A 14,536-nucleotide genomic window follows, 5' to 3' on the forward strand; every position below is an offset into this window, starting at 1 on the left:
GCTGTCATTACCTACCAGGTCAGCCACAGGAACAGGTGGCAAAGGGAATTTCGCAGCCACACCACAAAGCAATCAGACCTGTCATATCAGTGATAAAGAAAAAGATCAAAATAAAGCCATCACAGAGACACAAGGACACTGCTGGTTCTGAAATTCAGAGACCAAAAAGCAAAACTGACTTAACCAAACACATAACCAGGAACGAAGGGGCAGACGAAGGACATGTTACAGAAATACAGAAAATGGCCAAGGCTGCTGGGGGTGGCAATTTGAGATAGTGTCTGAGAACCTGAGTGTTCGTGCTTGAAAACTGAGGTAAAGTTATACATTAGACCAACCTAAACTTACACAGCAATTTACATCCTATGATATATAGCATTATACCTAATATTCTAGAATTTGCTCTGCTATGCAGGTGAGTCTTACAGTTGGAATACCTAAAAATGAATCTGTAAGGAAAGAGAACATCATTCCACAGGCCAAAAGTCCACTTGGGCAGAGGGAGTTGTAATCAACAGAATCCACAGGCTGCACTCATACATAGGAAGAAGAGAATCTGGCAATCCACAGTCTGAGGAACTTAATGAGTAGAAGGTGTTAAGTGGAAGAGACACCAGTTAAAAAAAGTGCCTATGGGTGGGTATTTAGTGTATCAGCACCGAATACTAGTATGTGCTATAAAATATAACTATCTTGGGCGCACGATCTTCCCTGAGTTCCCCTGAAGCTCTCATCTCACAACATCACATTGATAGACGTCTTTTATGTAAACAACATGCAATTCTAAAACACAAGCCTAAAATATCTTAGGAAGATTATGGTGGATTCTTAAATGGCTAAGTGTTAGGGCCACTGAGGTAAGGCTATCAAGAAGTGGCACAGTTCAGAATGGAGCAGCATAATGCAGACACAGGCTGGATCATCTAGAAAATGTTACCAGGGGCTGCGGGCTGAATGTGGGTTAGTACGGGTACTGCTTAGGGCCTACCAGTCTTGTGTCCCTGCAGAGGCCACATGAGAACAAGGGTTTTTATTTGTACCATGCTTAATAGTTTATAAGCTGCTGTCACATGCAGTAACCTGGACATCTTGAAAACTCTTGCAAATCACTCTGGGCACTCCTGGTTTGCAGAGCATGGAACCACTCTGCTCGGCCAAGCACATGACCTGGGGCCAAAAGCCACTACAGAGGCCTTCCAGGCCCCTCAGTTTGGAACCAGCCAACACAGCCAGTCTGCTGAAGTTAACTGCTGCAGGGAACCAAGGTCAACAAAAGCAGTTGGGAAAAAGAAGTTGGCAAAAGGAAGCTAATCAGAAGTTCAGCATGGGGGCAATTAGCAGGAGCATGTCCCACCACAGCCCAGCTGGGCACACACCAGAGACAGGGGCATCCCCTGGGATTTGTGTTTGTGGTTGATTTAGTGGTGTTGGGGGTGAAGGGGAGCACACAGGGCAAGGTCAGCAAGGTATGGTTCCCGTTGTGTGGGAGAAAACTCTCAGGAACATGTATCTCAAAAATGTAAATTCTTCAAAAACAACAATACAGATGCAGAGGGCCATCCACAGATCCTTCAGGATCCAACTCAACCCCTGCCCCTACAGGTCCCCTCAGCTTCTCTTCTTCCTCCTTCTGGATCCCAATTCCAGGGGCTCCAGGCCAGCTCAGGCTCCATTCAACCTCCAAGTGGTTTGTGCATTTCTACATAGCAGCACAATTCTAAACCAAGTGGTAGGGGGTGAGCACACCAAGAATTGCATCTTTAGGACCCTCTGCCACTTTTTGACTGAGTCATGATAAATCCAACATAAGTTCACATGGCCTTCAGCTACTATGTAAAGAAATATATTGATCGTACATGACGATGCAACAGATAGCTAAAGGCACAAAGCTTTTGAAATGCAAAATGCTTGTGTGAAAAAAAATACCAGTTACTCTTTCGTCTTCCCCCAAGGGTTAATTAAGCTCCCTTCGGGTGGCCAGCTTGGGGAAGAGAGGCGTGCACAAAGAAGTATCGAACTAAAGGAGCTGAGCGCCTGGTTCCCGATTTTAGAGAAAACAAGGTATTTTAGAGTGATGGTGCATTTTTCATGGCACACTTCTGAGACCAGATAATTCAGATAAAGAGAGTGAGACTGTGGGGCCAACACAGTCTTGTCGGATTGTGTCGCCAGTGGTTAACACGGCCATACGCCATAGGACGTGGTCTCACCATCTCAACACCACTGGGAAAACAGGCCTCAACAAAAGTAACACACCAGGGATAATTTCCAAGACAAGGCTAGAGATCCAGAGGTGGGGTGGGTGGGGATTACATTAAGACCTTGTGGCCTTGGGGAAATCATCTATTCTCTCCACTGAATTAACTATGAACTACAGATTCACAGCTGGTGAACTACTTCCTCATGTGTGAAACTTTCTGGTTTCATCAGAGAACAAGAAAGACTGAGCGACTGTAATAGCTGCCCCCAGCTCTCTGTGTGGACATCACAGAAGGGTGCAGATCTTTGTCTCACTAGAGCACAAACGTTTTTCCTCCCCTTCTGCCCTCAACTAGCTCACAGATTTAAACCCTGCACTATGGTGGCTGGGCTGTAGCCATCATAAGCCTTAAAGAGGAGCACAGTGAAACTGCCACCCACATAAAATCAACCGAACAAGAGTTTGTAACCAAGATCTAGATTTAAAGGAAGAAAAAAGAAAGAAATCCAAAGCAAGGACACTCAGACACTGAACTCAGGAAAAAAACAGGGCTTTCCTGTATGCAAAAATGAGGTCCCTCTGCAAAGCTGGGAGAAGGCTAGACCACTGATTTGGGGTAAGAGCCCCCAAGTTACGGCCGACCTGAGTGAATCCTAGTACCCACAGTCTCCTCCCCTCCCCTCTCCTCTCCGAGGAGATGAAGCTGTCCGCTGAAAGGAAAGCTGCATTAGGCCTTTACAAATCTGACCCGACTGCTTCTCAGTTCTTACCACTTTTCACGTGCCCCTCTCCCACCTCCTCCCACCAACAAAGGAGTCCTAATGGAAAACTTGAACAACCTTCCTCTTGGACAAATGCTCAAAAACACAGGCTTTTACCTCCTCAGAATCTTGCCTGAGGGAGGTTTGGTGCTGGTTCTTTAAAACTTGAGAGCAGGTAGAACGAAGGACGTACCTGGATCACACTGAGGTCACTGTGCAAAGTCAATTTAGAACTTCAGGGCAGGTGTGCTTTTTTTTTTAGACTGTACTTCAAACAATCTTTTTAACCTTCAAACGGGAAAATCTAATTTTCTAAGAATCTACTGACTTCCAATAGAGATAGCTATCTAGTTTCACAGAAACAACTTCCTCCTGCTCCTTCTAATAGCTGTCTCTTGAAGAACTGCATCCATGGAGCACATTTGCCCAGAGGAGAAAGGAAATTGACTTCTGCCAGACAGCCGACTCCTCACCACCTTGGGGACCAATCCCGGCAGCCTTCTCGCACAATTTATATTTTATCCTTGGAAAGTTGTCAAGCTCTTCAATGTCTAAATCAGGACTTTTCAACCTTGGCACTACTGACATTTGGAGCCAGATAATTCTTTGTTGTGGGGGCTGTCCTGTGCTTTGTAGAATGTTCAGCAGCATCCCTGGCCTCTACCCACTAGATGCCAGTAGCATCTCCCCAAGTTGTGACAACCAAAAATGTCACCAGACATTGCCCAATGTCACCCAGTTAAGAACCACTGGTCTAGATGGATAGTTTGAAGTCCAGGGTGGTTATTATCATGAAAGGAGCTACCTGGTAGGAGAGGACCAATGACAATCCATACACGTCCCTCTGATTTTGCTACTCTGGACTTCCTTTGGGAGGGATAAAGACAATAGCCCTCAGCGTTTACCTGAGCGTCTTCCAGCTCACTCTCCAGGGTCCTTCTGGCTGACATGGCTTCTTTTTCTTCCTTTCTTGCATGCACAAGGGCTTCCTCTAATTGCTGCATTTCTGCCTGCAATGAAACACAGGGTCAGTATGCAGTGAGAGGCATGTTGTGCCTATGAAGCTGACTCGGTGGCAGGGAAGGCATGTGCTTTTCATGGGCCCAAGGTGGCACACAACAACTGTGTTCTTGGATGTGTGTGCCTGTCTGTGGTTCCATACTTAGGCAGGAGTGAACATCCGAACCATCTGGGATGATTTTTTGAAAAGACAGGTATCCAGCCTCAGCCCTGGAGCTTCAGAAGCAGAAGGTACTGAAGGTATTCAGGCACACAAGTCTTGGAGAAGCCCTCCAGGGGATTCTGATGGATGGTTTGGGGAGCTCTGTTGGAATACATCTCCCTTGACATTTCACTTGTCCTCTCTTTCACTATCAGCTGCCTTTTCTCACTGCCATCGGTATGTTTCTCGCTAACAGCCTCCCACTTTTAGAGATCTGGCAAACCAGATAATTGGTTTGTTAAACTTGTGTGACTTCAAAAACCACCAACTATGTGTTAAAGAATAAACAGTCACGAATGAAAATCAGTCTGATGGCAGGGTTCAGATAGCCCCTTTGGGTGTTTGGAGGGCTCTGCTAAGTGTCAAGAGGTGAAGCATGCGTGATGTCTGGGTGAGGGGGACCCCTGTGTCTGTACATATGTCTCCCACCCTGACTTCACGAGCCCTGTTCTCAGGCCGCTTTAGAAGTTCATCTCCCATTCACACCACTTGCAGGAACAAAAGAAATGGTTTGCAGAGAGGATATATTCACTATCGCCTTGATCTTTCCTACTAGCTTATGGTAATAAATCCCTTCCCACTTCTGAAACCACTCAGGAAAGAAGAATCAGCCGCTGCCAAACCCAGGCAGGGGCCCCGAGAGCCTCACCTCACACTTCTTGAGCAATTCCTTCGCTTTGGCTTCGTCGCCTTTTGCGTCAGCAATCTGCCTCTGCAGCCGAGCCACGCTGCACTCCAGCTCTCCGAGGCTTTTCCGCAGCCTCTCGTTCTCCTCCTGCAGCGCCTTCATGCGCACTTTCGCCTCCACCTGGGTTTGCTCTGAACTGTTGCTCCGACTGGCCAGGACCTCAACATTCTGGTAAAAACATGGAGCGGGTGAACACGGGAAGCAGTGTCAAGGGGCATTCCCCAAGCTTCAAGGATGGCTGACACTTATTCAAAACCCACTACATGCCAGGCAACATGCTAAGCATGCTACAGCCTGCAGGCCAAGTCCAGGCCACCTCCTGTTATTAAAAAGAAAGTGTTACTGGAACACGACCATACTCATTCGTGTGCACACTGTACATGGCCACATTCCTGCTACAAGAGCAGAGTGAGGAGTTGTGGCCAAGACCACAAAGTCTACAGTGTCCCAAAGCCTGAAATATTCACTATCTGGCTCTTCACAGAAAAAGTTAGTCAACCCTTGCCTGTGTTGTCCTTGACATGGGATTTTAACCTTTTAACAACCCAAGGAGGTGGGTACTATTCTTATCACCATTTTAAAGACAAAGAAATTGAGACTTGGGTAACTGTCCAAGTTCACTTAGCAGGAGCTGAGTTCAGGCAGACCGAATCCAGAACCTGCTCTTGTAACCACTGACTCCCGGTGAGAAAAGTTCCCTGACCCCTCACCACATGCAGGGCTCCTTAACAGAAGCTCTCGATGAAGGACAGTTTCTGTTTATAGCTTTTGTTAATGTCCAATACAAGACGGAAATTAAAAGTTGCTTAAATTATGACATAGATCATAGAGCAAGCTCTAAGCACGATCATCTGAAAATGAGCTTGTGCTGCACACAATTCATGACAGAAAAGAATGGCACCAATTACAGGATGGTTATTGTTAATTCCAGCTGTCACATGGGCTTTTTATTTTTTGGCTTAAGGACTTGAAATGATAAGTGGCTTTGTTCAGAATTCCACTTCTCCTGGCACATCTCTCACCTGCCTTCCATTTCTCCACTACTACAAAGACGCCAAAATCAGCAAATCTAATGCTCACGAGACAGCAATGCAGATGTCTGCAAGGAAAGGAAGGCCCAAAGAGAGCAGATTTGGCTTCAAAGGCTGTGTTATGGCTCACTTGGGAGAGCTATCTGCTGGAATTGCTTGCTTGCTTGCATAGCCTTCCAGAAAGATCTTTAAATCTCTTAACAGTACAGGACGCTGTATTATCCTAAACTTAACCAATTAGAGAGTTTCAGAAACCAGAGCATCTTTTCACAGCCTAAATGTTTAATTCTGTATATCTAGGAAAGCCCGCCAGAGCCAGGCTACTGAGTCGGAAAGAGGTTAGCTGGCATTGCTAGGAGAAAACTACAGAGCCCGGCAGCTGGGACTTCTCAGGACTACTTGGACACCATCTTCTACAGAAACCAGCAAGATGAACAGAGGAGGAATAAAGGTGGTTGAAAGTTTGTGAAGGGATCTAAAGAATCCAATAACTGCTCAGAGGGAAAGAAGGAGAAAAGTCTAGATTGTCCATTCCTGCCCTAACTCTCCCAATAAAAGACAAGGGATTACAAAGCTAGAGTTATCAAGAGAGTATGGGACTGGCAGAAGGATACACATAGAACTCAATGGAATAAAACTGGGGTCCCAAAAATAAACCCAACATTTACAGCTGATTGATTTTCAACAAGGGGGCCAAGATAATTCAACAAATGGTGCTGGGATAACTGGATCTCCACATGCTGAAGAATGAAGTCAGACCCCTTGCTTACAACATACACAAATATTAACTCGAAATGGATCATACGCCTAAACGTAAGATCTAAAATAACACTTTTAAAAGAAAACATGGGAGTAAATACTTGCGACCTTGAGTTAGGCAAAGGCTTTTTAGGTACAACACCAAAAGCACAAGTCACAAAAGAAAAAATAGATAAATTAGACTTCATCAAAATTTACAATTTTGGGGGCAGCCCCGTGGCCAAGTGGTTAAGTTCACACACCCTGCTTCAGCGGCCCAGGGTTTCGCTGGTTTGAATCCTGGGCACAGACCTAGCACCGCTCACCAAGCCATGCTGAGGTGGTGTCCCACATGCCACAACTAGAAGGACCCATAACTAAAATATATGACTATGTACTGGAGGGTTTTGGGGAGAAGAAAGAAAAATAAAATCTTAAATCAATAAATAAAATTTACAATTTTTGTGCTGAAAACAATACCATCAAGAAAGTGAAAAGACAATCCACAGAATGAGAGAAAATATTTACAAATTATATAGCTGATAAAGGACTCACATCCAGAATATTTAAAGAATTCTTCCAGTCAATAATATAAATCACCCAATTAAAAAATGGGCAAAGGATCTGAGCAGACATCTTTCCAAAAAAGATATTAAAAAGTCCAAGAAGCACATGAAAAGATGCTCAGCATCATTAGTTATGAGAGAAATACAAATCAAAACCATAATGACATGCCACTTCACACTCAGCAGGAGAGTCATAATTAAAAAGACAGAGAATAGCAAGTGTTGGGGAGGATGAAGAGAAATTGGAACCCTCACACATTGCTGGCGGGAACGTAAAATGGTGCAGCCACTTTGGAAAACAGTTTGGCAGTTCTTCAAAATGTTAAACAGAGTTGTCATATGATCCAACAATTCCACGCCTAAATATAGATCTAAGAGAAATAAAAACATATGTTCACACAACTTGTACACGAATGTTCACAGCAGCATTATTCATAGTAGCCAAAAAGTGGAAACAACCCAAACGTCCATCAACTGATGAATGAGTAAACAAAATGTGGTATATCCAAACAATGGAATATTATTTGGCCCTAAAAAACGAATGAAGTCCTGACATATACTACAACATGGATAAACCTTGAAAACATTATGCTAAGTGAAATAAGCCAGACACAAAAGGCCACATAGCTACATTTATAAGAAATGTCCAGAATAAGGAAATCAATAGAGACAGAAAGTAGAAAAGTGGTTGCCTGGAACCGAGCAGAATGGGAAGATTGGGAGATGAGAGCTCAAGGGGAAGGGTTTCTTTTGGGGGTGATGAAAATGCTCTAAAATTGACTGTAACGATGGTCGCACAACTCTTTGAACATACTAAAGACCACTGGATTGTGCAGTTTAAATAGCTGAATTGCACGTTATGTGAATTACATCTCAACACAGCTAATTTAAGAGACGAGGGGAGCGGAGTCGGGATGGAGGGGCCAGGGCATATATTTCCCCCGTCAGTCTGAGGTCTGATGGTGGGAGGAAGAGGAGACTAGAGTCATCTGCCTAAACTTCTGGTGAAGCGAAGAACACTTACATGCGTGGTCAGTGCTCTTTCATTCACTCAGAAATCTCAGGAAGAGCAAGGACACTGAAAACCAGATCTGGTTGAAACTGGACTGAGCCTCCCTGGCACCCTGACGTGCTGGAAAAGGACCTTGGCGGTGTTCTGACTTTTAGGACTTGGTACTTTGTCTGTCTGAAAGTTGTGGGGCACTTTCTGAGTCCTGAGGGATTACGTGCTGCGAAAACAGCTCGAGCAAGTCCATCCCTCAGTCTACGGCTGCCAGGGGTAGGCTGCAAGCCCAGCTTCCGTTTCACAGGCTCTGTGTGACTCTAGGGGAGCCCGCATGTGTTGAGACACTCACTCCTGGTTTGACTATTTGTAAAGTGATAATATGTTTTTCTCTCTGTCTTCATAGCGTGGTGACCACATTATGTTTACAGATAAATTTAACTTAAGCCTCTGTTGGCAAACCATTTCAGAACCCCTCCCCTGACTCCACCCCACCAACATACACCCCCCCCCCCCAGTCCATTACTTTATATAAGCCCACAGGACAAATATCCTTTTCCTGAAACCATACCTAATTCACCTGCAGCATCCCGGAATGCAAAAAAATAAAAACCATATCCCTTTGTTCAAGGGAAGTCCTACATGCAAGTTCTTCTCCATGACTTCCCAGCGAAGAAAATTGGTTGAGAGAAGCTCCAAATGCCCTTCCATCTCTGCACCTTGATCTGTGCATCATCTTTGCCAAATGCTTACGTTTATATCTCACAAATGTGGCAAAGGCAGCAGAAGTCCACCAAGGTCAGAGTTGGTAAAGATCTACTCAGACAGGAGATCACTGGGGACAAATACTGTTGACCTCCCTTAAGTTGCCGGTACTAAATTTCTGTGGTTCTTTGATCTTAAGTCCTGTACGTCATAACAAGATTGGAGAGATGTTCCATGACAAATAAAACCAAACAGCGCACGGTTTTTAACGATTCATTTAGCCATATCACACCACCAATGTAATATCTATTTTTAAAAGGATTAACGGATTTGCTTTTTAATATTTTAACCATTATTCATTCATACAAGTAGCCATAAATGGTTAATAAAAACCAATTTTAATTCCTCTGCCACTCCAAAAGGTTGGAAACACCACACTAGGTCATCAATACAAAGGCAAAAGCAGATGTGTTCTGTTCTATTGTTTTTCAAGATTGGACCATGCTTTATAATTGCACTGAGATCAATTCTTCCAGTCAGGCAGCCAAGGTCAAAGGCTGGGTAACAGAGTGTGGGTGGTATAAGGAAAAAGGTTCTCTCATCCACTGCTGGTGGGCCAGAAACTGGAATGCGCTCCTGGAGGGCAATTTGGTAGTATCATCAAAATTATAATGTACAGCCCATCTGACAAAGCAACTCGTCTTCTAGCACTTATCCTACAGGTGTGCAAAATGACATACCCACTAGGTTATTCACTGTGACACTGCAATAGCAAAAGACTGAAAACAACTAAATGCCAATTAACTGGGCACTCGTTAAATAAATTATATCAGATCAATGATAGCCTGTGCAGCTAGAAAAAAAAGGAACAAGAAAGGGAGGAAAATGCAAGGAACAGCATAGTATACATGGCATGCTTCTGTTTGTATAAAAAGAAGGTAATGGGGATAAATATGTGTTTACTTGGCTACACAAGAAACTGGTAACAATGACGGGCTGTGAGGAAAGGAACTGGGGCTATGGAAAGAAGCAGAGTAAAGTATTCCATTGCAAACCCTTTTGAATTTTGAACTATGGAAATTCTCCGGGTATTAAAAATTTTTTAAATAAACACAATTTTCTTTGAAAAGATTGACTATCAATGGTCACAGGCACTTGAAGGAAAACTCCCCTCCCCAGCCCAGTTCTCACCTCCTCCAGCCTCTAGAAACCCTTCCCCAGACCAGTTGTGGATACTTCTGGGCCATGAAAGATAGCAGAGCTGGAGCCCGGGAGCAGCTGTACAAACAGAGCAGAGTGCCAACTCTCCCACGCTGGTTTACATAGTTAAGACATTCTTTTTCATCACATATAGCTGGGAGAGGGGAAAAGGCCCAGATGGCCCAGGACTTGCACTTACACAAGTGCTTCTCCAAATTTTCCACCCAAGCAATCCTAAGGCAAAGAAGTCCAATATGGGGCGATGAGAGACATCCAAGGGACTGCAAAAAACTGCTTTCAAGGCTTGGGTTTTTCCATAAAAAATGCATGCAAATTTTGCATTCAACACTACAGCGTTTTTCAATCTACCCCAAGTCTCTTTTTATGTTACGATACTGTGGCCTTGGTGTTCCAGGAAGATGGGCCACTTCCACCCTGGAGCTTGGCCAAGCACTCTCCCTCCCCACCCACCCAGCACACGTACACATTTCTCAGCCCAAATAACACAGACAGAAGTCATCTCAAGAATGGAACTGTCATTTTTAATTCTAAAAATGCGTATCTAACAGTGTAGAGGAAAGAGCAGCGTGCTCCACAGTTGGGCAGATAAGACTCAAATCCAGGCCATGCCTCTTTCTGGGGCCTTTCACTCAGCCGGGCCTCGAGGAGATTTAGTATCCTCATTTGTAAAAGGGCGAGGAAGTTACCTATCTCATGCACCATTAGAAGTTTCTAGATGATCGATGCAATGGCTCTTACTGTAGCCTTTGTTATTATGACCAGGCCAACAAAACCCACATGTGTTTCCCAAAAGGGAAGGGACTCTGCATAGCTCAACTACTGTGCTTCTAAATCCTCAAACTTGGCTTCAGACTGCCATCCGCACATTTTTACCAGCTACTATGAAGCCTAGATTTCTCAAAAGAGAGAATCGAGATCTTCTAACAGTCCTCACAGAGCAACTGCACCACACAAGTGAGATGACCTCTTTCTTATTTCAAGGGCAAGTCAGGTTTCTTGGTTGGCTAATTCATTAAAAATTTAGCCCGATTTCCCATTCGAGGATGGTCTGGCAAACTGATGGGAACTAAGAAAATTCTTCCAAAACAGACAAACAGCATGTTTCAAGGTGCTGAATTGCTAAATTTCCACCACTTCTATAATAGTTGACTTTTAACCATTTGTTCCAATTACTGATTTAAAAGATGGATATATAGAATTATTTGACACAAAGAAAAACAAAATCCCAGTCTTTGCCAGGTGCCACCATTCATTACAAATAATGACTTGCTTATCAGCTAGCATATTTTCATGAGTTAACATCCACATTTAGCAATGTTCACACTGTTCCCTGAGGCCAGGGGAAACTTCTATCCACGACAAACAAAAACCCCCAAATAGCTCTGCAAAAGGCAATGTCTGAGTGTTCTTCCTGATCCTAAGGCGGTGACGTGCTTTTCTTGTAGCAGAACAGATCTGACACCTCAGACGGGTTTGCTCCTGATGGATAACAAGTAACCACAGAGAACAAGGCCTGCCCCGCTTGCCCTTGTACAGACCCAACACACAGACATATCAGGTTTTACTAATTAACACGGCCTCTGCCACAGTCGGCTTTTGTTTCTTTTCTGTCTCCCTTTTTTGCTGAATGAACGAAAACAGCTGAGGCGTGGGGGCCGCGAGTCCAGGGAATGGAATGTTGGTTTGTCGGTTCCATCCCACTGGCCACCCCCACACTCCAGTGTGTGGAGGCTGCGGGATCTCAGCTGACAGGTACCCAAGTGTCCCCGAGGTCAGGTACCTGCTGGTTTGTTACCACCTTTTCACCATCACAGCTGGGAATGTCCACTTTCATTTCCAGGACCTGAGCTACAAATAACGAGTCCCTTTCTCACGCTGAATGATGTGTAAAGAACCAAGTTTCTGCACTGTGTCTTCAGCTTCCCCCTCACCTGAGCAACAGGCAAACTATTTAGGAATAGAAACAGCATGTATTTTAGTCACGAGCCCCTCACTCCATCTTTCCCTAGTTATCTGTGAATGTCACTGCCCCAAGGCCTATAAGCCAGGGCTTCTCACATTTTAATAAGCATAGGGCTCAACTGGGGATCTCATTAAATGCTCATTCTGACTCAGGGAGTCTGGAGCTGGGCCTGACTCTGTATCTCTAACAAGCTGCCAGGTGGTACCAGTGATGCTGGTCCGTGGGTGCCACTTCGAGTAGTAAGGTCTAGGCTGATGAGAGGCTACTCAGACCTCAGGGCCATCCTGCAGATGATCCAGCTCAGGCCCCAACTGTTCAAGTCCTTCATGCTTCTTCGTATGACTCCAGTGCCTGGATTGAGACTACTGCAGGCTTGGCAGCCAGCTCACACTGTGACCTACGCAAACCCTGACCCCTCACATCCTTAGAGTAAGAGTAATTGGTAATATCCACTCTGAATGGGTCAGAAAATCCAAAAAGAAAGACAAGAAACACAAAAGCTTGAAAAAGTTGAAATCCCTGTATGAATGGAAAGTGATGGGTTTTTCCTTCCTCCTTTTTGACTCCACCTACTTACCATTTGGTCAAGCAGGGGAGTTGAGCCACTGAAAAACATTTTTAAACCCCTATTCTTAGGGCTACATCAGAATTTCCAAAAATTCTCTCACTATATTCCTTAAATGCCAACACTATTCCTTCCCAACATATTTACAGCTCAGAACCGAGTTGGTTATACAGTTGGACTTCTCCTTGATAAGCTCTTTTTGTTTGCTTTTTTGTTTTTGGCAACGGAGCAGGGCATGAACGAGATGGGAATAAATGTGGCAAAGAAACTGGCAGAGAAGTAGAGGGTACTCATTACCAAAATCCCAAATATCTTCAAGGAAAAGCTGATGCCAAAGCCAGGAAGAGTGGAGGTCAATATTCAATTTCTTTTTGTTAGAAGATGTGGATTCTGGACCAGACTCTGCTAATAATTTACTGTATGATGACTTTAGGCAAGTCATTTGATTTCCATCTACCGTCAGTTTCCTCCTCTGTAAGACAAAATGGTCAGTCCAGCTAATTTCAACGGCCCTACCAGCTTTAACAGGCTGGGGTTCTAGAACAAACTTGAAGAAATAGGGCTGCATTAAGCAATCATGGAATTAAATAAACTAAGGATTCCAGAGGTTTTACTCCTATAACATCATCTTAAATTTCATTTTCAAATGCTGTCAGCTAAACTCAGATCATTTTTACCAGTTTCCCTGCCAGCATCGAAAGCTGAAGACAAAATCTAAAAACGGGCCACTTCCTGCCACTGAGCAGAATAAAGTGTCATTAATTTGCCATAATTCACCAAGCTTAAACATATCATGCTTAATGCAGATCTTGCTTACATCCTATTTTTTCATTGCCCTGGTGGTAATTTGCCTGCCTACAAAACCACCTGAAAGATACTCCCTTTTAATCACGTTTAATTACCCAGTTCTTCCTATAGTAACTTAGTGATTACACAAGTTAAAATACCATTGGTATACACTTCCTTTTAAACAGTTCAGAAACCAGCAAGATTTGCTCCTGGAGCAGCCTGTAATTCAGACACAGGTCTAAGACAAAAGCTAGGCTAAAAAAATGCCTCACTCTTACCTATAGAATGCATTTGACATAGGCTCTCATTTAACCCACACAACAAACCTATAGAGACACCCAAGACGGGGATAAAAATACCTATGATAAATATACTCTGCACCTAAACAGGCCAAGTGATTTTCCCAAGAGGCAACATGCTCACTAGCTCAGGCCCTGACATATGGTATCATTCCATTGATAGGAAATGTCCAGAATAGGCAAATCCATGGATGGGGCAGGCCCCGTGGCTGAGTGGTTAAGCTAGTGCGCTCTGCTTCGGCGGCCCAGAGTTTCCACCGGTTTGGATTCTGGGTGCGGACACAGCACCGCTCATCAGGCCATGCTGAGGCAGTGTCCCACATAGCACAACCAGAAGGATCTACAACTGGAATATATAACTATGTACTGGTGGGCTTTGGGGAAAAGAAGAAGAAGAAGGAAAAAAAAAGATTGCCAACAGATGTTAGCTCAGGTGCCAACCTTAAAAAAAAAAAAATCCATGGAGAAAGTATACTAGCGGTTGCCATGAGATGGGAGAAAGGGGGAATTCGGATGTAAGGGGCTTCATCTGGGGATGATGGAAATATAGTGGACTTGGACAGTGGTGATGGTTGCCCAACATTGTGAATATATACAAACCACTGAAATGTACACTTAAATAGGGTGAATTTTAAGTTATATGAATGTTATCTCAATAAAAACAAAAGGAAAAAAAAAGAGTTCAGGCCGTGGAGTCAGCCAACCTGAACTGGCCTAGCTTGTTCCTCTCTCTATGCCTCGGTTTTCCTCTTGTTCTGATAACGAAGGGAGACACGCTAAGTGTG

At 44.1% G+C, this 14,536-nt stretch overlaps 1 protein-coding gene across 6 annotated transcripts in view; it reads right to left on the reverse strand.

The window, feature by feature from the left end:
- The window catches only part of CGNL1 (cingulin like 1), a 152,963-nt gene that overhangs the window by 26,571 nt on the left and 111,856 nt on the right, over nucleotides 1–14,536 (reverse strand). For all 6 annotated transcript variants that reach the window (XM_070500868.1, XM_070500876.1, XM_070500886.1 and 3 more), the window contains 2 exons: nucleotides 4,833–5,039; nucleotides 3,867–3,971 (listed from right to left, as the gene is read on the reverse strand). In XM_070500868.1, the coding sequence (XP_070356969.1) occupies nucleotides 3,867–3,971; nucleotides 4,833–5,039 (312 nt within the window). The remainder of the gene's footprint in view (nucleotides 1–3,866; nucleotides 3,972–4,832; nucleotides 5,040–14,536) is intronic.

Source organism: Equus asinus, chromosome 2 (assembly GCF_041296235.1).
Source record: "Equus asinus isolate D_3611 breed Donkey chromosome 2, EquAss-T2T_v2, whole genome shotgun sequence".
NCBI lineage: Eukaryota > Metazoa > Chordata > Mammalia > Perissodactyla > Equidae > Equus > Equus asinus.